The sequence below is a fragment of the Eptatretus burgeri genome, chromosome 11 (genome assembly GCF_056783735.1).
Source record: "Eptatretus burgeri isolate ZD-2024b chromosome 11, Ebu_testis_v1, whole genome shotgun sequence".
Lineage (NCBI taxonomy): Eukaryota > Metazoa > Chordata > Myxini > Myxiniformes > Myxinidae > Eptatretus > Eptatretus burgeri.
Window position 1 is genome coordinate 98937547 of NC_140971.1, and position 26872 is coordinate 98964418.

Sequence of the window (26872 nt, forward strand, 5' to 3'; positions counted from 1 at the left end):
GGCCGTTCTCTTTAAACGAAAAAAATTTCAGAAGGGTGCTTATCTTTATCTCTACCAATGTTAATAAAGTTATAATCACACTTTACCTCTCAATGCTGATAGGCATTTCATGGCATGTCTTTAGGTTAATAAGTATATTTTTAAAAACACAACTTGAAACAGTAATACAGTTTATATCCTTTGAACAAGATCTCACCCTTTTAGGGCATCAAATCATTAGGAAATCCTATCTATGAGACTTTACCAATCACACATTACAGATATTCCAAGTGAATTATATTGTAATTGGGAGCAAAACCGCTTTACTCTACTGCACTTCTCGGAGCATCATCTTCATCATTCTCACTTCAAATTTAACATTTCCAAAAGGTTCATGATTTATTTATTTAAACTTTGGGGGCTTGAGAGCTATGCGTTACCTTTATAGGTTGGCATAAATGTAAAAATCTCACAATAATGCTATATCACCAATTGTAATTAGTCATATTATATGGAAAAGGAAGTGGGATGGGTATCCCTGCATTGCTTGGGGACTATAACACTGCAAATTGATGTTTTGATTACTATGAAGCTTGTTTTGTCCATACTATTAACAGGTATCATTTTGTGTTCATACATTTATCTGTAGTCTTTAATAAGTTATGATACATTAATTATTTGCATTTTCAGATGTGGAAAAACTTTTTGAAGTGTTTTGAATTTCGAATCAGAAGATCAGCTGTGCTGTTAATGGCAGTTTGGTTTACGCTGTCTTTCGGGTAAGGCCATTCAATGTACAAACGAATTCGGTTTACAAAGGAATTGTACACTTTGTCAAGTATCCCTGTGGATGGTCTAGCTCAGCAGCCAATTTGAATGATTGGTTTTATCAAATGAGAGTTGACAAAGCTGAAGCTAACCCTGGTGGGAAGAAAAGTCAAGTTGACATTTCTGGTATTAGCCCTTCGTCGGATCAAAAGGGTTAATATTGTTCAAAATATTAAAAGGGGCTCTTTTTCTGGATCCAATGAAAGTTTAACACCCAAAACGTCAGCTTGACTTTGCTTCCCACAGCGATCGGCACACCATTATCAAATTTTAGTTTATAGGTAGTTACCATAAAATTAGCAACAATCGAAAAGGTTTGTTCGGAAAAAACAAACAAACAGAATATGATAATTTATATGCAACACTTTTCAGGAAGGTAACAGGACAGAGAACGATGGAAGTAACTGTGAGAAAGACATACTGTACTTGAGAAATATGAGAAAGACAAAAATCACTGAGTTTCAAATATTTTGGTGTTGCAAGGCTCGAACTTTTAATTATAGTAAAGGATTTGTGAATTACATGTTTGAGATGACATAAAAACAGGTCATAAAGCACAACCAACCTTTGTGTGGACTTTACACAGGAGTGACGAAGAAAACAAATGTCAAAATTGGTACACTGGACCCCTGTATGGGGAAAGAGCTAGAACACTGAAAGGATCAGGATGCAACAGAACAAAAGGAGCAGTAGAGAGAGAGGGGAAACACTAATAGCGGAGTTTAAGGACAAAATCGAGGATGGCTTGGATAAACTCAGTCCATGGGCTGGACAGGGCTACCGTGCAATACTTCCCCACACCAGTACTCTATGTGTTGGTGTATTTTTGTTCCTGGGATGTCCTGGGTGAGAAAAAAATATATATGTTGACACGAAATATCGTGGGTTGCAATTTTATTTTAGACACCTTATTGAGAGGCACCCATAATCACGTGAAGAGATTTTCGTACTCTGAAATGTTTGAGGTGTGGGGGCGAAGCAGTCTCCTGTCCCAATTTGAATAAACTGTTGGTTGATTGTTGTATATCATTTGGAAGGTTAGTTATTCAATTGCCTGTTCAGTGGTGTATCAAATGTGAATTTCTGATGAATATTCATCCGAACAGACTCATGCAATCACAATGATGAACTTACCCTGCACAGTCAACGGTTTTGGACATGTAGAGGTGCAACATTTTGCGGTTTTTTCAAGATGGCGCCTGTACCACATGACCTATGACATCATGATTATCATTAAAATATTCTTCAAGAGGAGGCGCTCCGATGGTAAAAATTTCGTGTCCATCAGACCAACAAATGCTGAGAAAAAAAAATTCATAATGATCGGCTAAGTGATGCACTTGTCGAATTGTGACCTGATAACGAAAGCACCGATGGCATTATCATCAACATATCTTATTCCCCATGGGGAGTAGTTGACAATGAACCAGGTCTCAGATATTTCCATGGAGTGGTTTCAGAGATAGAGGTGCGGTTTTTTCCAAGCTGGCACCTGCACCACGTGACCGATGATGTCATAATTATCATTAAAAAATTATACAGAAGGAGCCGCTCATATTCTGAAATTTTCGTGTCCATCAGACTAACAGTTGCAGAGGAATTTTTTTTCATACTGATCAGATCAAGCGAGCATTGTACTTATCGAATTATGATGTGATAATGAAAGCACCAATGGCATCATCATCAACATATCTTATTCCCCATTGGGAGCACTTGACAATCAGCCATGTTTCAATTTATTTTTCATAAAGCAGTTTGGGAGATATAAAGGTGTAATGTTTTTCCAAGGTGTCTGTACCACATGACATATGACGTCATAATTATGATTTAAAAAACTTGTACAGGCAGAGGCACTCCTATGTAATGGTAAAATTTCATGTCAATTGGACCAATGATTGGCAAGAAAATGATTTTTAAAAATGCAGACACGCACGTACGCCACACGTACACAACCTAATATACCTAACCCTGCTTTTTGCTTCACGACTGCAGGGTAATAATCAGAGCAAACACTTTATCGAATTCCAAAATGAAATCAACATGACCGATTCTGATTATTTATAACCGAGCAAATACAACCCGTCGCTTCACTGATGGGTCAACAAAGTGGGGGTGGGGGCGGAGGGAGAAAGAGAGAGAGAGAGAGAGAGAGAGAGAGAGAGAGAGAGAGAGAGAGAGAGAGAGAGAGAGAGAGAGAGAGAGAGAGAGAGAGAGAGAGAGAGAGAGAGAGAGAGAGAGAGAGAGAGAGAGAGAGAGAGAGAGAGAGAGAGAGAGAGAGAGAGAGAGAGAGAGAGAGAGAGAGAGAGAGAGAGAGAGAGAGAGAGAGAGAGAGAGAGAGAGAGAGAGAGAGACGAGTGAGAGGGGGAAGGGGAGGCAGAGAGGATGAAGAAAGGGGAGTTCGGGAGAGCAACACCTCACCAAATGTTGCTATTCACTGCGGGAGGGATGGTGTGTGTGTGTGTGTGTGTGTGTGTGTGTGTGTGTGTGTGTGTGTGTGTGTGAGAGTGAGAGTGAGAGTGAGAGAGAGAGAGAGAGAGACACACAGCGACAGAGGTGTGGGAGGAGAGTGCTGCAATACCATGACCACATGCATGAAGGGAAAAGATCCTGGAACCTGAAGAATGCCAAAGTTGTACCAGTGATAACAAAGAACCTCACAGGACTGATGACGAAGAACCTCACAGAGATATTAAAAACCATCCCTGGGAATATCACGACAAACGAACTACAGTTAGAAGCTGTCCGGGGCTCAGTAACGATCCTGAAGAACCCTTGGCACAAAACTTTGAAAACAGAAAACTTCCCATCTTGGTCCATGAATCGTGACCCCTTACCGACATGAAGGTGGATACTTTGAGCCTACCCTGGGAGGATTCCATTCCACATTCTGAAACCCGCATATGAAGACACACACACACACACACACACACACACACACACACACACACACACACACACACACACACACACACACACACACACACACACACACACACACACACACACACACACACACACACACACACACACACAAACACACACAACAGTTGTGTATGTACGTACACAACCGGTCAAAAGTTTTAGAACACACATTTTCAAAGTTTTTACTGAAATTTAAGCAGTTCAAGTCCAGTGAATAACCTGAAATGGTACAAAGCTAAGCGGTAAACTGCCAGAGGTTAAAAAAAGTTTAGGTTACCAAAAACTGAAAAATAATGTAAATATCAGAGTTGTTAAAAAGGCCCTTTTCAGGGAACAAGTAATGGGTTACAACTGCAGCTGTTCTGCAGCAATAGAAGTGAATTAAGCCTTGAAAGTTGATGGAAACAATTCCTACAGGTGTCCCAACTTTTGTTGATTAGTTACAAACCCCCTGTCTGTATAAAAGTAGTGTTGGAACAGACTGTGTTGCTTCACCCTCTGAAGCATGATTTAGACAATATTGCACTGCAGGAAATAGTAGATTGCTATCACAATGGTGAGAAAAAACAATTAACAGAGGAAGACAGACAGACCAACATAACCCTTAAAAGTGTAGGTCTTTCCTTTGGAGAAATTGCAAAGGGAGCCAAGGTGTCAGAGAGTACAGTTTCCTACACCATCAAAAGGCACTTGGAAACTGGAGGAAACTCTGACAGGAAGAGGTCTGGCAGACCCAAAGCCACAACACAATCAGAAGACAAGTTTCTGAGAGTGAAAAGCTTGCGTGATAGGCGGCTCACAGGACAGCAGCTTCAAGAACAGCTTAACAATGGTCGAAGTAAGGAAGTCTCAGTTTCAACTGTGAAGAGAAAACTTTGAGCTGCAGGTTTGACAGGTCGAGTGGCAGTAAGAAAGCCATTGCTAAGATGGCAAAATAAGAAAAAGAGGCTTGCCTGGGCCATGAAGCACCACCAGTGGACTACTGAAAACTGGAAGAAGGTCTTATGGACGGATGAATCAAAATTTTAAATTTTCGGTTCATCACGCAGGGTTTTTGTATGCCGTCGAGTCGGCGTAAGGATGGTTCCTCAGTGTGTGACACCAACTGTCAAACATGGAGGAGGAAGCATGATAATCTGGGGCTCTTTTTCTGGATCCAGAGTCAGCGACTTGCACAGAGTGACTGGCACCCTGAACCAAAAGGGCTACCACAGCATTTTGCAGCGCCATGCAATACCCTCTGGTCTATGCCTAGTTGGTCAGGGGTTCATCTTACAGCAAGATAACGACCCAAAACATACCTCCAGGCTATGTCAGAACTACCTTTAAAGAAAAGAACAAGACGGTAGGCTTCAAATCATAGAATGGCCAGAACAGTCTCCAGACTTAAACCCCATCGAGCTAGTTTGGGATGAACTGGACAGAAGGGTGAATGCAAAGAAACCGACAAGTGCAACACATTTGTGGGAACTTCTGCAATAGCGTTGGGAAGAACTTTCCGAACAATATTTGATTTCCATTGTAGAAAGAATGCCACGAGTATGTTTGGTTGTTATATCTGCAAAAGGTGGCTACTTTGACGAGTCAAAAATTTAGATGAAATTTTGTTCAACAAAACGATCCATGATTTCTTTTTTATCTGCAATTGTTTATTTCTTCTTTGCATTAATTTCAGAGTACATTGAAACATTAAACTGCTTAAATTTCAGTAAAAACTGGAAAAATGGGGGTGTTCTAAAACTTTTGACCGGTAATGTACACACACATAAAACACATAACAACGACAAACACAAAGATTTACCTTTAAACAGAGTTCTTTGAAAGAGGACTTCAAGTGGGAAATTAAAAAAATTCAATTTATAAATATATCAAGGACCAGAACACAAAATGTCGATCTCTGCTGTCAGCCTTCACAACCAGATCATGGCAAACACGTGGTCGGATGTATCTTATTGTTTTTATATATGTATCAATGTCGAAGTGAGGGATGGATTGATTATATTAGGAGATCGCACAAAAAGGTTAAAGAAAACGATATCCTGTAAAAATAAAATTACACATTTTCAGCGGATGAGACACCTTCCAAGACTCCAACTGCACGACACCCACCGCAGGGCCCAGCACAGGCGGAAACGTACGAATGTCTAATCGATGTTCCATTGAGAGCACGGACACTTTTAGCGAAACGAACATTCAAGCAGCTTGGACAGCGCTCGCCAAGTGGCTTAAGCACTCAAGCAAGCACTCCAACATACGGTTGTGAAGAAACGGCTAGTTTGGCACGTGTTTAGCAAACCATGTTAAACATACACCTCCCGGAGATGCCCAAAATGTCAAGCCATGAACACTGACGTCTCTGGATGTTTATAAGCATTGCATTGTACCCAGCGATCCGTAGCTATGATGAAGAGGCATTTAATAATTATAGAGGAAAGTGAAAACAACAACTTTATGGAAACAACTTAATGGAAACTATGAATTCCATGGAAACCAAGACCGTCAAAATTATTGAAATCTCCTGCGATGAGGAGAGTCTATAGGCCTATCATTATTGCATCGCAGACAGGTCAGTGGTCCATGTAGGTCTGAGCAAGTGGAGCGTGCTCCGTCACCCTGAGCGAGTGGTTCGTGCTCTGCCACCCTGAGCCAGTGGTTCGTGCTCAGTCACCCTGAGGAAGTGGTTCGTGCTCCGTCACCCTGAGGGAGTGGTTCATGCTCTGTCACCCTGAGCCAGTTGTTCGTCCTCCGTCACCCTGAGGGAGTGGTTCGTGCTCCGTCACCCTGAGGGAGTGGTTCGTGCTCCGTCACCCTGAGTGAGTGGTTCGTGCTCCGTCACCCTGAGGGAGTGGTTTGTGCTCCGTCACCCTGAGGGAGTGGTTTGTGCCCTGTCACCCTGAGCGAGTGGTTTGTGCTCTGTCACCCTGAGTGAGTGGTTCGTGTTCTGTCACCCTGAGCCAGTGGTTCGTGCTCTGTCACCCTGAGCCAGTGGTTCGTGCTCCGTCACCCTGAGCGAGTGGTTCATGCTCTGTCACCCTGAGCGAGGGGTTCGTGCTCCGTCACCCTGAGCGAGTGGTTCGTGCTCCGTCACTCTGAGCGAGTGGTTAGTATTTCCTGAGGTAGATCAGAAAGGTTCCTGATCATTTGTTGGTTTTGTGGGAGCATCTTGGTTGGGGCTAAGAGTTTTAGTGAATAATTATTACTTTTGCATAATTTGTATTCCCGTTCCCCGTGTGAGCATTATTATTATTAAATACACTTGAAACATCAACCGCATCTCATTTCGCACAGTGGTAAACACGCTTATCGAATGTTGGTTTATGAAATCCCATGGAGATTTACTATACAATGGCATGCCATTTTAAATTTATCCAGTAATTTCTCAAACACACAGGTCAAAGTAAAGCATCAGTGCTTCTAACTTGTACATGTTACAAACAACTGGGTTTCATCGTTACAGATACTTTGGTTTGAGTATCTGGTTTCCTAAAATGATCCAGCAATTGCAAGATGAAGAATACGACTCAAAAGTGAAGATTTTTGATGGAGAGCGGGTGAAGGACTTCACATTTAACTTTACCTTGGAGAATCAAATTCACCTTCATGGGGAGTTTGTGAATGTTCGGTGAGCTTACACACTGCATGCAAGGCCTATACTTTTAAAATCCCAAAGATTATACACTTGGTCGAGCATATTAATCTGATATATCTTGCTTTCCATTTTGAAGGTTCATCAACATGAAATTCAAGTCTGTAACCTTCATGAATTTTCTTTTTGACAACTGTGATTTTGATGACATCACATCGATGAACACCTATTTCAAGAATTGCACCTTGCGAAGCACCTCGTTCTACAACACAGGTAACAACCTACCAGAACGCTGTTATGATACAGTGAGGGTGCTGTCCCGCTTGGAACCAAATGTTGATTTTTAAAAAGGAACTTAAAAACCATGTGATTAACCTGTATATGCAAACGACAATAGGACAGAAACTTTCCAATAATCTATTCAAGTAGTTGTCTGGATTATAGGATTATCAAAATCTCATATGAGAATGGTCTTCCTCATGTCATCATGGTCAGAAAAAATAATGAACAAATGCTTCACAATACTCCTGTTCCTGCAGATATTTACAAGGAAAAGTTCATCAACAGTCACTTGGACAACTGTACCTTCAAACTATTTAAGCAAGGTTGCCACATAGACTTCAGCAATGATTACAGTGCGTATTGGGTTTACTTTGTAACCTTTCTTGGGATCTTGGCTGTGCTTCCTGGAAACATCATGTCTGCCTTGTTCATGGACAAGGTTGGGCGCCTTAATATGCTGGGTAAGGCACAAACAGATAACACTATGAAGTAATATAATGTGCATTTTAAGACTTTTTAAAATGCATTGTGCTCAAGAGTCCAAATGGCTGCTTTGATATTGTTCTTTTCCAGAAGCGAGATGTGAAAAACGGGACATCCTATTTATTTCAGCACATAAGCATGATGGAGAAATAAAGAGAGAAACTAAGAGGGAGATATAAATAATTCCTTCAACTTTTAGTGCACTCTGATGTCAAACTATTGAGATCCCACTTATCTATATTTCAATATACTAGTACGTACCCATAAAAAAAGAATAAATAAATAAATAAATAAAGAATAAACAACAAACAACAACCACACAGGCCGTTTCTTCGCTCTCGCGTGCCCGTACGTGCGTGGCTCGGAAGTTCGCATATCACAGTTACGATGATTCGTAATTTAGGTTTTAATGGCCAATTATTCAATTAGCGCCAACGTATTTTGCCTTTTCGCAATGTCATCGCAAGGAAAAACAAAAAGAGAAGAGAAGAGAGAGAAAAAAAATACTTCCTGGTTTGGAGCACACCAGCACTCTGATGTTACCGAAATTTATGCACCGTCTCATATGAAAACGATCATAACTTGCGGCATTGTGTTTATCTATAAATGCGCATAAGAAATCGAGAAATTATTAGAATACACGAAGTCATCACTCTCCGGAAGTCCATACGTTGTAACCCGTAATGGAGACCGCAGCTGAGCTTCCCTTCCCCATCGGCCACGCCCACGCAACAACGTGTCTTGTCATTGGTTTGGTAAATAAATGGCCATAACTTGGGAAGCACTTGTCAGATTAATATCAAACCTTGAAAAGGCACATACTCAGGGCCCCAGCAATATACCTGGCAAGTTTCAATTAGATCGGATCAGCGGTTGTCGAGAAACAGCGGTCACAGACACACACACACACACACACACACACACACACACACACACACACACACACACACACACACACACACACACACACACACACACACACACACACACACACACACACACACACACACACACACACACATTGCTGGAATTATAGATAGATGACAATTAAACTGGTCAGCTGACAAAGTAACTGACTCACCGATCCAATGATAAATACACATATGATACAGCAAAGTTAGGAGTTGGGGGATCAAGAGAGGGGGCAAGGATGCAGAAGTTGCTGCAAATAGAGTGACAAAATATGTCAGCTTTGGACATTGGCTGATTTGTTGTCATTGGATGTGTCATTGGATGACAATCATCCAATGACATCATCCAATGATGTCATTGGATGACAAAGCCATATGCAATGGTGTGCAAAAGAAAGAAAGATTCACAGAAGTTGCAATGACTAGAAGACTAGAGGACATTTGGCCAAGGACTTGAAGAAATGACTACTTGATGGGCAAGAGGCTAACTCCACTGATGTCTGTTGGATGAAGGATCTTTTTGCTTGAGAGATAACAAATTAGTAGTGATTACACATTTTCACATTTATAAGCTGTTAGGGTTTGCTCAGAAGGAGCAAACTTCCAAACATTGAAAGAGAGATTTGGATGATAAACAATGTCAGCACAAAGGTGATTGAACCGTTTAAGAGATGATAGCCTCCCTGGCTTACTGGCATGTAGGATGTACAAGGTCATGTGTAGGAGAATGCCTGCAGTGATTGCAACAGCATAACTGCAGTGAAAGAGGCATCTAAATATATAACATCTTTCCATAGATATTATTTGTAAAATAGATGTTGCCCATCCCAATCGGCACATCTAAAGTGCCAAAGGGTGCATTTCGGAGGAATGGGCCCGGGTTGGTTAGGTTTAAAGAAAGTCTGAAGATGAGACAATCGTCTGCAGAGTGAAGTGGTGCAGTAACAGACAGAGGCTTGGTTATAGAGTTGGGGCTTGGTGGTGAGAAATAAATCTGTGGAGTATTCGGGTGATCATTGGACTGGTATAGAATGTGTGGAGGGCCTTTCAAGAGCTGTGTGAGTCATTACAAATGCCAGGCTGATGGATAAATGAAGAATGCACAAGTCAGTTAGCATTGTAACATTAAAGTCACCATGAAGTACAATCATTTTGTGAAAGGTGAGGATTGCTGGATGGGCTCAATTGAATTGGCATTGAGGTGATTGAGGAGTGCAAGATATTTGTTCTCATTCCAGGAACGGTAAAGAAAGCAGATAAATTTGGTGAAACCACAAAGAGAAACTTGAAGCCAGGGGAGTTGAAATTGTGCAGATTTGGAAAGTTCATCATTGTGGAAGCATACCACAACTCGAATGTTAGAACGGACAAAATCACACGCAAACTCCAAAGCATAAATAGTAGTGAAATTGATGGGTGAGGCTATTTAGATAGTGCCTTCAGTTTAGCGAACGAAGTTCCTGTAAGTAATGTGAAGATGAAGTGACACATGCATTTTCAGAAAATATTCTCGAAAGGGATGAGAAGCTGAGCGAGTATATTGATCTGATGCAGGACTTATTGAAGTAAGAAGTGAGCAGGAGCAGAAATCAAAAAGGGAAGGGCTGCATCCAACAATCAGTCTGCAATGATGAAGAAGAAGGTCAGCAAATCCAGCAGATGGTGAGGGAATCTTATACAGTATGCATAAAACACAAAAAGCACGATTGGTGAGGCGGTGAAGCCGTGAGTCCATGAAGCTGTCCATCAGGCCATGAAGACTACATGTTATTCATCACGTCCTGTTTGAAAGTTAAGACCCCGAAGACCCAAAAGACCCCAAGGATCCAGAAGTCCCCAAGGACTCTGAAGACCCAAAAGACCCTGAAGACCCAAAACACCCCAAAGACCTTGAAGACCACGAAGACCCAAAAGTCCCAAGAAGACCAAAAAGATAGGGGGAGGGGTGACCAGAGATGGTGGTGACAAACCAACGTCAAGCCATCGATGGAATATTGTGATTGGTTTGTTTAGAATGGTAAATGTGATACAGAAAGTGTTATGGCACATCCACATGTGCAACATTTGGTTACATTTCCAGGTTGAGGTTGCCTGCAGCAAAAAGCATTATTCCCTGATGTGGGAGATCCCTCTGTTCCAAAATAGTATGCTCTTTTAAATTGGACATATTTCATAGTACAATAAAGTCTTTCTGGGATAGCCTCAAGAGAGATAATTCCAAGAAAAGAATGTGAGCTCTTTGGAATTCATCTCTACCATTAATTAATTTCCCACTTTCAAATTCATCTCCCACTGAGTTCATCTCCACCATAGAAACAATAAATGAGCACGTTGAGTGCCAGCAAGCATGTTGACTACTTAATCAGGGTATTTGAGCAAAAATCTGCTTTTCTTTTCAAAGTTATTGTGAGCTTTCTTTTAAAGGCTGCCACTGCAAAACCTGATATTATCTGCTTAACAAAATCTTCCTCCCACAGGATGTCCCTGATTCATCTGTCTCTCCCCAGCTATTGTCATCTCTGGTTTGAGAGGCCTGAAACCTGTCCTGGTGGGGAAATTGCAGTCTACAGTATATCAAGAACTACATTCTCATTGTCTGCATACTGCTCTCACTCCTCCAAACCCCAAGAGTACCTTGGGCTACGCTTCCCCCTGCACAGTCACCTCTTATTAGTCTGTGTCCTGCATCATCCTCCTAAGAGTGATGACTCCATTTACATCTCTCTACCAACATGGACTTAACTTATAACCACCTGTCCCAATTCTCTCTTCATCATGTGTGGCAATTTCAATGATCACCATACCAATTGACTGGGAGTTGATACCTCTTCAACCAGCCATGACTCTGCACCAAATGACTTCTGTGTTGCCATGGGCCTGACTCGATCTGTGAACTTTTCATTCTGTGTTTGTGCCAATGGCAAATCCTCTCTTCTGTACCTGGTAATGACAAATTTTCCTGCTGACATCTCCTGTTCCTCCACTGCTCGAATGGGTTAATCTCATCATTAACTTGTGAGAGGAAACATTTCTCTGGCTGTTGTTCGAGAGCTGCCTCAGAGTCTGGCAATCCACTGAAGCTGACTGGCAGGAACTAAAACCTGCCCTCTCAGTTCAGGACTGGTCTCCCATCTCTGCCTCCCATGATATTAATACTGCCAATGAATTCTTCCATAAAAGCCCATTCTCCCTTAAGCATAGATTTATCCCATTTTGTGTGCAGTTAGCATACCCGTGCAGCAGTGCAACAATCTTAAATATACCATCAGAGATGGGGAATCCCCCGCTATTGAATGAAAAAGGTCATACATATTCCAGATAATGAGTGAGGTGAATTGGAAACAAGACACCATTTGGTCATCATCTCGAAAAAGTTCCCCAGGGGTGAGGAACGTAATAACCAAAAATAATTGAAATCAGATAAGCGGTTTTCCATTTATTACAAAAAACATTTTTTCAAGATGGCCGCCCCAGTCGGCCATCTTGGATCCGGCCACGCCCAAAATCAATATGGTTCTTCCTTTACAGGTGGTACATGTGTGACCCAAATTTCAAATCGATATGGCGAACAGTTTATGAGTTATCGCACTCAGAGCTATAAATGTTGACGTCCGGACGGACGGACAGCCGGACGGACAGCCGGACGACCTGGGTGACAACAATATCCCCCTTCCGCCACGCGCGGGGGATAAAAACGATCCTTTTCAGGATCGTCTTTCAGAAAAAAACGATCCTTTTCAGGATTTTCAAGCCAATCGTCTCGCAGTATTGGGAAAAGTCTTCGCATCTACCAATTAAATGTAGAAGGTATGTCACAAGCAAAATGTGGTGACATATCAAGAACTGCTAAAGACCTTGATGTTGATATTCTTGTTCTTCAAGAGACACACTGAGGATGACTCCAATGGTTCCAAGCTCCGCATCTATGGTTCAAACTTATTTCAGCAGTGCGCAATGCAAAGTATGGCGTTGAAGCCTATGTATGACACAACCTGACCGAATTTTATGTTCTGAAATAATATAGTGCCAATCATGTCTTCCTAGCCACTGTGAAAGTTTTTGACACAACAATCATTAACGTGTTCAAACCACCTCAGATAGAGTGGCCCCTTTCAGCACTAACCATTACTGCTCAGTGCTTATCCTGAAGTTAATGCTGGTGATTTTAACAGCGATCACTCCTCATGGGGATATGCTTCAGATGACGAGACAGGTGAACAACTGGTGGCTTGGGCCTTCGCTGGTGATCGCTATCTCCTGCACGATGCCAAGCATCCAGGCACTTACCATTCAGGTAAATGGAGGAAGGACTACAAGCCAGACTTCTGTTTTGGCTCCATTGACAGTAATAGACATCCTTTTCATGCATCTCAGAAGATCCTTCCACACTTTCCACACAGCCAACACTGACCAGCATTAATCAACATTGGAATAGAGGTTCCCTTGATTTTTCGGAAAGTCAAATGGGAGGCTTTCACAACAGAAGTTGAGGAGCAGATCACCAGCCTCAACCCTGTCCCAAAGAGCTAAAGCAAATTCTGCAAGATCCTGATAGATTAAGCAAAATACCACATCCCACGTGGTTCTTGCAAACACTACACACCTTGTTGGTTGCCAGAAAGTCACCAACTCCTCCGAAAGTCTGAAGCTTCTGGGGCTCCAGATGTTGCAACTGAGTTCTTGGAATCTCTGGACATGGCCAGACAACATAGATGGCACGAGACTGTTGAGGAGCTTGATGCCACCCATTCAAGTAGAAAGGCATGGAACATACTAAGACATCTTGGAGCTGCTTCACCTGCTCAACCTCAACCTCCAAAAGTACCAGCTAATGCTATTGCTTCAAAGCTGCTCCTCAACTCTAAAGTTCCCTCAACTAAGGGGGCTCGCCATGAAGTCCGTAAGGAATGCTCTGACCATTTTATCATCTCCTCCTACATCCCCGATTTCTTCCCCTTACACCAAGGCTGACATTGACACTGGCCTCTTCTACACCAAAGCAAGGAAGCAGCAGGAATTGATGGCATCTATCCAGAATTATTGAAGAACTTGGGACCTCATGGACATGTTTGGTTGGCTTCTCTTTTCACCAACATCTATGCAACTGGAATCGTACCGTAAACAGAGAGAGGCTAAAGTCATTGCCATCCTTAAGACAGGGAAATCTGCTACTGACCCATCGAGCTATCAGCCCATATCTCTGCTATGGATGACATACAAGTTCTTTGAGTGTGTCCTTCTGGCCAGGCTCTCTCCACTGGTAGAACCCAACTTTCCCAATGAACAAGCTGGCATCAGACCTGGAAGGAGTTATGTTGATCAAGTACTTTCACTTACCACCCATATTGAGGCTGGCTATCAACGCATGCTCAAGACAGATGTTGCTCTAATTCACCTTTCCTCAGCATATGATAAGGTATGGTGACACGGTCTTCTGTTGAAAGCTACCGTACCTTTCCAGTGCCAAGTCACAATGCGTGTCCTTTCTTCTATGCTTAGCAATTGAACATATGGTTTCACTCGGAGAGGAAACAAGCTCCATGATGACTCAGAATGATGGTCTTCCCCAAGAGTCTGTCTTAGCTCAAATCCTCTTCAACATATATGAGTGACATGCCTTGTACCACCTCCAGAAGTTTCCCTGTGCAGATGATGTTGCTCTTGCTATCCAAGCAAGAAACCTTGAAGATCTCAGCAGTACCCTGTCCCAGGACTTAAAGGTAAAGGAGCAAGACTTCATCGACTGGTTTCTCCACCCAAACCCAACTAAGACTACAGTTACCGCTTTCCATCTCAGCAACCGACTGGCTAGCAGCAAACTCCAGGTTTCGTTTTGTGGCAAACCAGTCAAGAATGAACTGTTCCCAAAGCACCTTGGAGTCACCCTTTATCGCATCCTCACATTCCATTAACACCTAAAATGTGTCACAGTAAAGATCAAGACCAGGGTAAAACATCATCCGGAAACTAGCAGGCACCAGCTGGTAACCAAGTGCACACAATCTTCACACTGCAAGCCTTGCCCTTGTGTACTCTGCAGCAAAATACTGTTCTCCTGTTTTGGCAGAGAGGAGCCACACAAAACACTTAGACTGTCCCCAAAACACTGATGCAGATAATCAGCGGTACACCGCTATCAACACCCATGAAGTTGTTCCAAGTCCTGTCTAACATCCCACCCCCTGATGTGCACGCCGGAAGGCATGAATGCTGAGAAAGTTTGACTGCATCAAAGCCAACCCAGAGCTTCCAATCCATGAAGACCAGCAGAATCTACCAAAGATGCGAGTCAAGTCACGCAAACCCTTCTGGGGCTCTGCAAATGTTTTGAGTGATGCGGGGTTTAACACAAAGGAAAAGTGGTGCAATCTCTGGACAAACAACAACATTGCCAACAAAAAACTGGTCAGTGATATAACAGAAGAGCCTCCAGGTTTCGACGTCCCCCGGAAACAGTGGTCTGCACTCAACAAAGTCCATACTATCCATGTAAGGACATCATACCACCTCCACAAATGGAATTTCAAAGACAGCCCAGCATTAGACTGTGGTCACCCAGATCCGACTATTCATCACATTGTGAATGAGTGTTACCTACGGAAATTTGATGAAGGATTTAGGGCAATTCACTTAACAGACAGTGCTGTGACTTGGCTGTGCAACTTAAACTTCGATCTGTGAGCTGTAATTGTCATACACAACAATAGAATAGCATACCCATCCTCTCACCCCTGCTACAATGAATCCTCTTCAAATAATGTGTTTTCAGGCACATCCGACAGAAGGTAACTTCATATCATTGCAACAAGTGTGTGTTGCCTCTCAGGAGAGCCAGAAAACATCTGACCAACCTCAAAGCTGAACTTTCAAACTTGTATCCTTACTCAATGACCTGGTCAAGTCTATCTCTGGAGTATGCTCCCGCTCCATCCCTTCACTCACTTCAAATGGCATCACAGCAATCTCTGCTCGTGAGACGACCAATTGCCTAAATTCTCTGATTGCCTCCAAATCTCACTTAACCAACCCCTCGCTCCCTTTACTTACCCTACCATATCATATCTCTGTAACTGCTCCGAGACACTGTCTTTCTCACTGAAGAAGGTGGAGAAGTTTCTGGCAACCCTCGACTCCGATTCTGCAATAGGCTCAGGTGACATAAGTACATGTGTCCTCAGACCTGCTCTGCTACTCTTCCAAATCTTCTTTCTGCTCTGTTCACCCTATTGTTTGTTTTAGGTCACCTTCTGTCAACTTGAAAGTCAGCCAATACCTGCAATGCACAAAAATAGCACAAAAAAAACAGATCCTCTCAACTGCAGGCCTATTAGCTTACTTCCAATTATAAGCAGTCATATAATCCACCATCTTTCCTTTTCTCCAATAGCCTGATCTCAGACCATCAGTTCAGTTTCAGACCAGGCAACTTCACTAATGGCATGCTGATTCTGCTCTCTCAACAAACAATGGATGGAAGCCCTCGATCTCAGACATGATATCAAGGCCATCTCTCTGGACATATCTCGAGCATTTGCCACAGTCTGGCACCCTGTCTTGCTCTCCAAACTCTCTACCTATGGCATCCAAGGTCACCTCTTCTCAAGGCTTACCGACTTCATCCACTCTTGTAGTTAACGCATGGCTCTCAACGGCATCCTCTCATCTCCTCTCACTGTCAAGGCTGGGTGCACCAAGGCATTGTCTTAGACCGAGTCCTGTTCCTCATCTTTCTCAACAATCTTTCTGATTCTCAGGAAAATCCTGTTTATCACTTTACTGATAATTTCACCCTTTTCCACGGCATCTTTCTGACTGAAAGAAGATGTTATGGCAGAGGGTGGAATTATCAGTGAAGTGACACTTGGAAGATGTCTTTCAACCCTGACAAATCTCACTCTCATGCTATCTCTCCGAAAGTATGGTCTGGCAAACCCTACACTCCACCCTCTTAACAAACATCTTGAATAATTTCAGCTACTCAAACCTTTAGGCATCCCTATCAGCCATAATCTTTCTTGAGCAAACCATATATCCACTTTAGCCTCAACAGTCAGCCTTCGTCTGGGCTTCCATCTTTCCTGTATTGTGCAAAGTCTTTCCATGACTAATCTGAACTTTTATAAACTTACAAGGCCTGCATCAAGAGCTTGATGGAGTGAGTGCTGCTCTGCCCCTTGGGCTGGCGCCCCTGCCTCAACATTTATACTTCTTGATGCCATGGAAAAGAAGGCCTCTATCTTCTCCCACCTTGTTTCTGGTCTTGCACCCTTTGAAATTTCCTTCTTCTGTCACCCCCATCAGGTTTCTGCAGGATGTCTTCCAGTAACCTACATCTGATCAAACTCCCAAAATCCTGGTTCAATGCTCACCTCTACTCATTTGTTCCTCTTTTCTCTTGTGGGTACAATCAACTTCCTCAATCTGTTCAATCCCATTCTTTCCTCAAGGGCTTCAAGATGGCTGTTCTCCACCACCTCAACTCATCCTTCGTCAATACTCATGATGTTTTCTGCCCTCATTAACCTTCCCTAATCACACAACTTCCTTTCCAAGTTATAATGTTTCCCTTCTCTCCCTCAAACTCTTTATAATTTTTAATTCCACTTCTGTTTCTCCTTGGTTTTCTCTTTGTCTTCTTGTGTTTGAACTTATATCCAGCTTGTGCACCCCGTTTGTCCTCCTCCCCCTCCTCTCGATCTCATTCTTCCCCATGTTGGCCTTTTTACCTCCAGTTGTCCCTCTTTTGTGTCCCTCTACCCTACTATTGTTGTGTTTTCCCCCTTTCAATTGTGTTATTCTTCTTTTGATCCATTCTATGTCCTCGCTCTTCCACGAACATCGACTTCGTATAAAAAGAGAAAGAAATAAGATAAAACAAACCAAAAAAATCACAAGGAAGTACAAGCAGGTAAAACAGATCCCTCGAGTAAACAATGTACAGCACTTTATTATGAAATATAATGTTGGAAATCAATGAGTTTTTTATTATACTGTATGTAGACATAATTATTACATATAAATAGAATTCCAGGCACACATTTATTGTCTGTTTTGTTTTAACAGGAGGTTCCATGGTTATCTCTGCCATCAGCTGTTTTCTGCTCTGGTTTGGGAATAGTCAAGCAGTACTGATTGGGATACTCTGCCTTTACAATGGTCTGTCTATCTCAGCCTGGAATTCTCTGGATGTCCTTACCACTGAGATTTTCCCATCTGATCGCAGGCAAGGAAACTCAAGCATACTCGTACAATCACACACCTTGATAATTGTATACAAACCAGATGGTCCATTTCAGTCCGTTCAATCTACTTACTCAGCAACCCTCCCCCATTCCCCTCGTATTTCCCCTTTACACACTTTCCTCAATCCCTTCATCCACTTCCACTTACATCCCTTGTCTCACTACCTTTTCTCCCCATTCACCCCTGAGCACAAGCTGCAGTTTTAAGCTAATTCAGTTATTTTAAGCTAATTCAATTCAGAACGGTGCAAGAGTGCATATACGTAAAAAACAGACAAACGAAAAATCACTCGTGGAGTGACACTTGGTGAAACGGAACGACACTCGGCAGAGCACATACCTCCACCAGGCTGGACAGTTTACATTTTGTATCCCACTGATCGGTCGCATCTGAATCTGGACCTTAACCAAAATCGAATCGGCTTGTTCTCGTCACTGAAGCAACTCATCCACCTAGTTTTGTCCGAATCCATCCAGAACCTTTTGAAATATTTTGCTGCACAGCATATCCTTTTTGGCCCAATCTCTCAATGGTGAAAAGAATCGCTTGAAAGTTCTTGGATCCGGATCTGGATCCGGATCTTCACCAAAATTTAACGTTGCTGTCCTTGGCCGGTCACCTACACACAAAAAAATTTTTTCAGAACGATTGCTTGAAAACTGTGGCCAAAAATCGCGTGACAGACAGACAGACAGACAGACAGAAAAATGCTACCGCCCAACATATTTGGTGAAATATTTTTCGCCAAGTAACAAACACCTAGAATGAGAATCATGATGATTCCCCATATGTCCATGGGTTTCATGCAGAGAATCGACATATTTTATATCGTTCTGACTTATTCTGAATACCCTCTCTCACCAGGAACGTGCTACACGATACGCATTTACCTCGAGAATTTGCGTCGCCACTTAAGTTGAAACAAACAGATCTATGAATGTTTTTTCACCACTGATAATCTTTCAGGGCACACCCCAAGTACAACAACCAAGTTTTAACTCATTCTCTCCAGCGGCTTAGGAGTGTATACAAGGCAGAGAGAGATGGCTTGCTTTGTATATATGATGATGATTAAATGTGAATATGTTGCTTGAAGGTAGAGATGCTAAGAGATGGCATTTAAAAAGGTACACACAACTTCATCACACCTGCTGATTGATTGGGGTTTCTTATCATGGACATCATGTCATGGTGAACATAAGATTAAAAAGTGTCAGTGGAGTGAAACTCCTGTTTACAAAAAAACAGGTTCCTGTTTATTTCATATGAAGTGAAGTCTACATGGAATCAACGTCCAATTTTGTGGTAAAAAACACCAAACGGCGATTTTTGCTCACGAGTCTTTCAAAGAAATCAATCGTTTAATACTCTTCATTTATAAATTTTCAATTTTCTACTAAACTTCAAATAAAACTTTTCTTCCATGTCAGACTCTGTGATGGGCTGATGGGACACCTCAGAGCTCGTGTAATTGCCTGAGCTAGATATTCTGGGTTTGATTCCTAACCAAAATGTATACTGGTGTGCTCTCCCTCTCTCTTTCTCTTTCTCTGGAGTGCGCAATCTGCCCTTTTACAAAAGGGTTGGGCTTCCATCTCCACAGCACCTCATATTGATTCTACCTGGGAATACCTTCACACGAGCCTAATTTATCTCATGCACCGGTTTATCCCACCATGCCTGTGGCTCTGTTATCCATCCTCTGGACCTTGGCACACCGAATCTTGAGCAGAGGTGGTTGCGGTCAAGCAGCCCGAATTCTCACCATGGAAAGCTAACCTGACTGAGCGCAATTTTATTTCATTCCATAAGGATCGCAACAAGTGTGTCCATCCTGAGGCATGCTGGAAAATATCAGTCTTGCAAATCTCAAGGCTGAACTCTCCAACCAGTCTCCTTCCTCTAAGTCATGGTGGTGCATTGTCAAGTTAGTTTGTGGTGTATGATCCACCTGCATCCCCTTCCTCGCCTCAAATGGTAAACCAGCAGACTCTGCCCGAGGAAAATCTGTGTTTGTCTTAAATCTGTGTTTGCCTCCAAATCTCATGTACATAACCCATTCCGTTTTGTCCCCATCTTACCCTGTCATACCCACTGTCTGCTGGACTGACACGAGAAGGAAGAAAAAGTTCTGTCTAGCCTCGACCCTGTTTCGGCAACAAGTCCTGATTTCGACATCAGTGCCCATGTTCTTAAATCCTGGTTTGCTGTTTGGCTTCTCCTCTGTCTGCTTTATTCAGCCTGTCCTACTTTTCCCCCTCCCTGTTGCCTGTAAGCCATCAAATACCACTCCCATCCAAAAAAAGGGTGCAAAAACCGATGACGATGGAATAAATCATTGCTACCGATGACGTCTTTCCTTTTTGCAAACAACCTGATCTTTGGCCATCAGTGTGGATTCCATCCCTGGTGCTCAACACTGGATAGGCAGCTCCTCTCCCAGCAATGGTTGGGGGCCATAAATCTCAAACAAGATGTCATGACAGTCTGCCTGGACATATATATTGAGCATTCTCTCATGCCAAGCTCTCTGCCTGTAGCATACAAAGCAGCCTTCAATACTGGATTTTAACTTTCTCTATCCATACATTCAAGGTGTCACTATGAATGGAACCCTTTGCTTTCCACACATCTCCAAGTAGAGGCTGCAGTGCCCCCAAGGCAGTATCTTGAGCTCAGTCTTGTTTGTTATCTACATAAATGACCTCTCTGAAACTTTGAAAAACATTATCTTCCTTTTTACAGATGACTCTCCATTGTGCTATACAATACCTCATTCCACTGATAGGCAGACAACTGCATCACCCTCCGTTGATCTGGAAAAGAATAGGTGCTGGTATGATAAATGGAACACATCCTTCAATCCTGGAAAATATCAGTCTCACCCTGTCATTTTGGAAGGGTCATCAAATGAACTAACCTATCTATTTTCATGGTTAGGCACTGGAAGAGGTTCAGTCTCTTTACTTTATAGGCCTTGTCATAAGCTATTAACTCTCCTGCCCCCTCCACACACCCATATAGAAAAGCTGGTCTCCAAAACCAGCCAGAGATAGTTAACCTTCCACAAATCCATTAATTCTGGTTCGCCTTCTAAAATACAGACTGACTGCACACCTCCACTCTTTTGTGTTCTTATCTTCTCCATGTGTGGATCCGCCTTCTAGAGGCTGTGCTATCCCACTGTTCCCTCTCAGGCTTCAAGCAGGTAGTGTAGTTCCATTTAATGTCATCCCCCATCCTTACCCACAAGTTTTATTACCCCCATTAACCATTCCTAACTCGTCCCTCTTACCTGTCAGTTACAGTGTTTCCTCCTCCTCCTCCTCTTCCTCCTCCTCCTCCTCCTCCTCCTCCTCCGCCTCTCATTTCTCTCTCTCTTTCTCCTCTTTTCCTGTTCATTCATTCCCTTTCTCTTTTCCTTGCATACTGTATCCATGAATTGACCTGTTGCCGTACTATCAGTTTATATCCACTATCATTTTGGTCTTCCATGGGCCTTGATCTTGTAAAGAAAAAGAAAGTCTCATCCGAGTGCTGCGAAAGTAGGCCATTACATGAAAAGTGTGCTGACCTTGATAGGAAACATTATCTTCAACTAGCATTTGCTTGTGAATGGTAAATATCCCATGGTAGCTTTCAAAAATAATGTGGTTGTGTGCTCATACACATCAAATTCAAACACCCTGTTTTAATCTGCACAGAACACAGCATAAGCAACATAGTTATGTTCCTTGAAGATGCAATGAACAGCCAGATGCTGTATCTGCATGAAGAAGACTTGTGATAGATCGCAACTGTTCTGGGTTTTTTTTTTAACGGCTTGCTCCCCACTACTCCACTTTGTCTGTTAATCTGCTGACCTTGTTTCGCTCCTCCATGAGCATAAGTTTTTGTTTTGTTTTGTATACCATGTCAAGGCTCGTGACATGGTATACATGGTATACAAGAGCTAACAAACAGAACATACAACAAGGCAGGAGACAAGAGGGTGGGAGAGGGAAGCACAAAATAGTGGGGAACAGATCTGTGGAAGGGAGAGGGATGGGGCGGGATACATGGGATAAACAAGATGGACAATACAGGGACTTTCAGGTAGGAAAACAGGGAATTTGAAGGAGATGGGTTGGGGTGGATTAACAGGGGTTGAAAAGATCAAGATTTTGGATGGGGGAAAATATGAGATGGTGGTGAACAGCTGTTTTGAAGACCTGGAGGGAAGAGTGGGATTGAAGAGAGTGTGGGAGTTTGTTCCAAAGGTGGGGAAAAAGAGGAATGAAAGAGTGAAGGTGAGCAGTGATTCTTGATTTTGGCAGTTTCACCAGAAGGGGTTTTTTGGTAGACCTTCAGTGCCCTGGGAAATATAGGGGGGGGGGGACAGATCACAGATGGAGCAGGGGGTGGGGGGGGAGCAATGCCGGAGAGGAAACGGTAAAAGACAGAAAGACCACAGACCTGTTTCTGGTGAGAGAGTCGCGATATGTCTAGGGAGATGGCTCTGATCTCATCTTTTATATTAGAAAAGCCATTTTGGGAAATTAAATGTCCTCAGAGCAAGATTACTTGTTTATTGAATCATTAAACTGGTACAAAACCTGCAACCAAGTTGATCTTTTGGGGAGAAATAGCAATTGATTTGAAAATGATCTTTGCATGCTGCCTTGCAGGACCTCTGGCTTTGGATTTTTAAGTGCATTGGGCCGTCTTGCCACAATCTTTGGGAGCTTGGCCTTTGGCTCATTGGTAATGACTACCAAAGCATATCCAATTCTATTGGCCTCCTCGCTCCTTTTATTTGGTGGTCTTGTTGCCTTCAAACTTCCTGACACGCACAACCTGATTCTGATGTGAACAAGAATTTCACAACGCACAACCTCATCATGAAATGGACAACACCTGAACATACTGTATAACAACCTGATCTTCGGATCAAGAACCACACCACATATAACGTGATTCTCATTTGAAGGTTTTCATTATCGTTTGCAGAACTACAACAAGAATGCATGCTTCTTTAAAACGGTTCAGGATTTTTCCAACTTAAAGTATTATGTTACAGAGATTAAAACACCACCAGAAGCAACTGCAACAAGACTGATGAGGATTTAAAAGTTTAAATGTTTGCATACTACTTATTTAACAAAACATATTTATTTGAGTGTAGTAAAATATTTATCATACTTAGTGGTGTCGTTTCAGTTTGAACAATATTTGTTACCAACATTTTTTGCAGAACTACTGCAATCCCTCAATGATTTTACCGCATACTTGGTTAGGGGCCATACACGAAATACGTGATGCTTTGGGGGGCGGGGGTATTTCCCAGAGCATCACACATGGGGAGGGCACGGGTGTCAGAGCCACAGTCACGTGACACCATCTTCATCTTCATGGGCACAACCAACTTGGATTTCCCTTCACCATTACAGGACATGTCAATTTAGAATGACTTTGCTTTTGTTTGAATTTATCCAAAAATGGCAAAGGTGCTCTTCAAATCATTAATTTGAAGCTTCTACAGGGCAGTTCCCCAGAAGGAAGCAGGAAGGAAAAAAAAGGAAAAAAGTAGGAAGTTTGAATTAGCGGTTAGTAAAACTTGGAGGGAGCTGAAGAGCAAACACGATGTCATTGACAACTGTCAGATGCCACTGAGTTAAAAAAAAAAAACCCAAAAACTTGCAGAATGGAAGCTGATCGAGAGTTGAAAAAGTCAACATCCTGCTCCACTGCCAAGCTCTATGCCTGTAGCATACAAAACAGCCTTCATTGCTGGATTTTTGACTTCATCCACCCATGCATTCAATGTGTTACTATGAATGGAATCCTCTGCTTTCCCTTCATCGACAAGTGGAGGCCGCAGTGCCGCAAGGCAGCATCTTGAGCTCAGTCTTGTTTGTCATCTACATAAATGACCTCTCCGATAGTTTGGAAAAACATTCTCTTCCTTTTGGCAGATGACTCTCCACTGTGTCATGCAGTAACTTGCTCCACTGATAGGCAGACAACATTGTTCATTGGGATCCATTGCTCTCATTCACAGCTGAGTCACGTATTTTTGAGGGTGGGGTCGGGAAAAGCCTCACCGAGCATCACAGGAGGCAGGGAAGGTGTCAAAAACTGTCAGGAGAAAGACTCACGTATCTTGTGTCCACAACCCCTCGTTAGACACTGGTATTTTTTTCATGAGAATTGATTCATATACATCTCACAGATAGATAACCTTCACCGATCATCATTCTTTATCTTCACTGAAGGATGACTTGCTATGAAGCAGTTATGTAACTGCAACAATTGCAGTAACATGAAAGTGGTACATCGTGCATGATGCTGCCTTTATTCGTTGTGCCCTGAGCAAATGTTGTTCAATGAGACTGTTTCAATGACTCCTTTGGCATGCACACATCTTTATAGATCTGTCCTTATGGTACAGAACGAGTCTTTGCAAGCATCGTTATTAGCTGATATTGTATGTACGTTTGCATCGCCTTTTCCTCACACCGAAAGATACTTGCATGTCTCACTCATTGTTCATTGGGATCCTTTAAAAAAAAAACACACACAATTGGGCTATTACCTGTTCAACTTGATAAAGGTTTGTGTGCCAATGTGCTTACTTTATATGTAGCTATAAGCCACAGTGTCTTCAGTAAAACAACAATCTCATTGAAAAGCCATGAGTTTAAGCCATTTGTTAAGACCAAACACTATTTAAGTAGAGGCCAGCCTGTACAAACATCTGGGGGTAAAAAATGGTAAAAAAAAAAGAAAGAAAGCTATAAATACATGTGCTGACATGAGGAAACTCAAGTTATTGGTAATGTTACAATCATGATGTAAGTTTATTGCCAAATATTTTGCATCCTCATCTGACAAAATTTTAAAATGCTTTAAAATATAATTGTATTCATATCCTAACCAACATTAAAGTCATGCTTGTGGAAGCTATGTTGGAATGGCATTGATCAAATGATGTATTTTTCTTGGTGTACACAGTAATTTACATCACGGCGACCAGTAATCTGCACCATCAGGTTGAATCCTGTTTCTTAACATTATCCGCATCGTCTCGAATATCTTTGCTCAAATTATATCTTCCCAACCTATCAACGTCAGCTTAACAAAACGCTTTTTGGAGGCAACATGTTTGTGACTGAATGAAAACATTGTGAAATGAATTTACCAACTCACAGACTGTTATTCATTGTGCATTTCTAGAATGAATTTTATACTAAAAAAACAACAACATGCTTTTTGGTAGTTGTAACAAGGTAAACTGAAGCAATGCTTCTCTTAACCTGCCTTTAAAGTTGATGATGTGAAATACTTATTGATGTGAAACAGACAAAGGATTGCACTAAATTATTTCACTCAAACGTTTTTGAGTACATTCTCACCATATGTGTAGCACAAACCAATGCTGGATTGATGGTCCATTCGAATGGTCCATTTGCCTTTGATTCCTGGAGCGAACAGATAGAAAGAGTTTTCTTTGAATGAAGTGCAGTTTGAATTGCAGTCGAAATATCATGCTAAGCTATATCTTACGATTGGAATCACGCCATTTTTACAATGCTGGATATTTAAACATTTAACATGTAAATATTGTTTATCGCATTGTGTTGAAACTTCAAAATGAATTGATAAAATGTTCATGTTTATTATATGATGGAATCAAAAGACTAAACGACCACAAAGAAGTCTGTGATTGATCAATATTGAAATTCAAAGGCAATGAGCCAACATATAGTCACATTTTACAAAGTACAGGTGATCAATTATTGAAAGAATTGCCACCAATGTGCAAATGTTAAATTGGGGAAATGTTCATGTACATTCTGCATTGACATTTCATTTGAATGCATTCCCAGTACGATGATGCTTTTGTTGCATGAAATGTTTGCAGTGTGTGTTTCTTGCTGTAGCTGCTGCTGTTGCTAAGCATAGCTGCTCATTAAAAACGACTTTTTGAAGTGCCAAAAAATAAAGAGATTCAAGAGTTATCCTGGCTTTCAGAATTATCATTTTGAGAAAAACAGCATTACAATACAGTTGTAATGTGTTCTACAGAATTGCCACCTTATATGGAAGCCAAGTTACATTTAAAGGTGAATTAGGCTTTTCTCATTTGACTCAACTACAAAGACCCATCCCTTCTGGGAGCAGTCTGGGGGAAATATATTTTGTGCTGTGACTAGTAAACCCCCCTCTCGCCTTCAAAGGTCAGCAAAGTACTTGCACTGTGGTATGTTTACAGGCGAACATCGTAAGTCATCTCCCCACCCTCACAGGTGCGACAGGGAGGTATTTTGTGCTCATGACCGAACCCTGGGTACAACAAACATGTATTCAAAATTTGTTGGAGAATGGCCCGGCCATTTTAGATTCTATAAATATCAGGAGGTGCGCACGCAGGCGCGCGCGCGCACACACACACACACACACACACACACACACACACACACACACACACACACACCCCCACGCACACACACACACACACACACACACACACACACACACACACACACACACACACACATATTTTTGTTTAATCACACACTGAAAATGGCTCAGTCATTGAAAAAGAAGTAATTAAATGGGCACAAATTATGTTGTCCATTAATGAGCTTGGCTCCAG

General features: G+C 42.1%; 1 protein-coding gene across 3 annotated transcripts in view; it reads left to right on the forward strand.

The window, feature by feature from the left end:
• LOC147017742 (synaptic vesicle glycoprotein 2C-like) overlaps positions 1-26234 on the forward strand; it is a 98430-nt gene extending 72196 nt beyond the window's left edge. For all 3 annotated transcript variants that reach the window (XM_085847622.1, XM_085847621.1, XM_085847620.1), the window contains exons 9-14: positions 670-758; positions 7187-7351; positions 7455-7588; positions 7855-8058; positions 18055-18214; positions 22902-26234. In XM_085847622.1, the coding sequence (XP_085703748.1) occupies positions 670-758; positions 7187-7351; positions 7455-7588; positions 7855-8058; positions 18055-18214; positions 22902-23085 (936 nt within the window). In that variant the 3' untranslated portion in view covers positions 23086-26234. The remainder of the gene's footprint in view (positions 1-669; positions 759-7186; positions 7352-7454; positions 7589-7854; positions 8059-18054; positions 18215-22901) is intronic.
• The last annotated feature ends 638 nt before the right edge of the window (positions 26235-26872 follow it).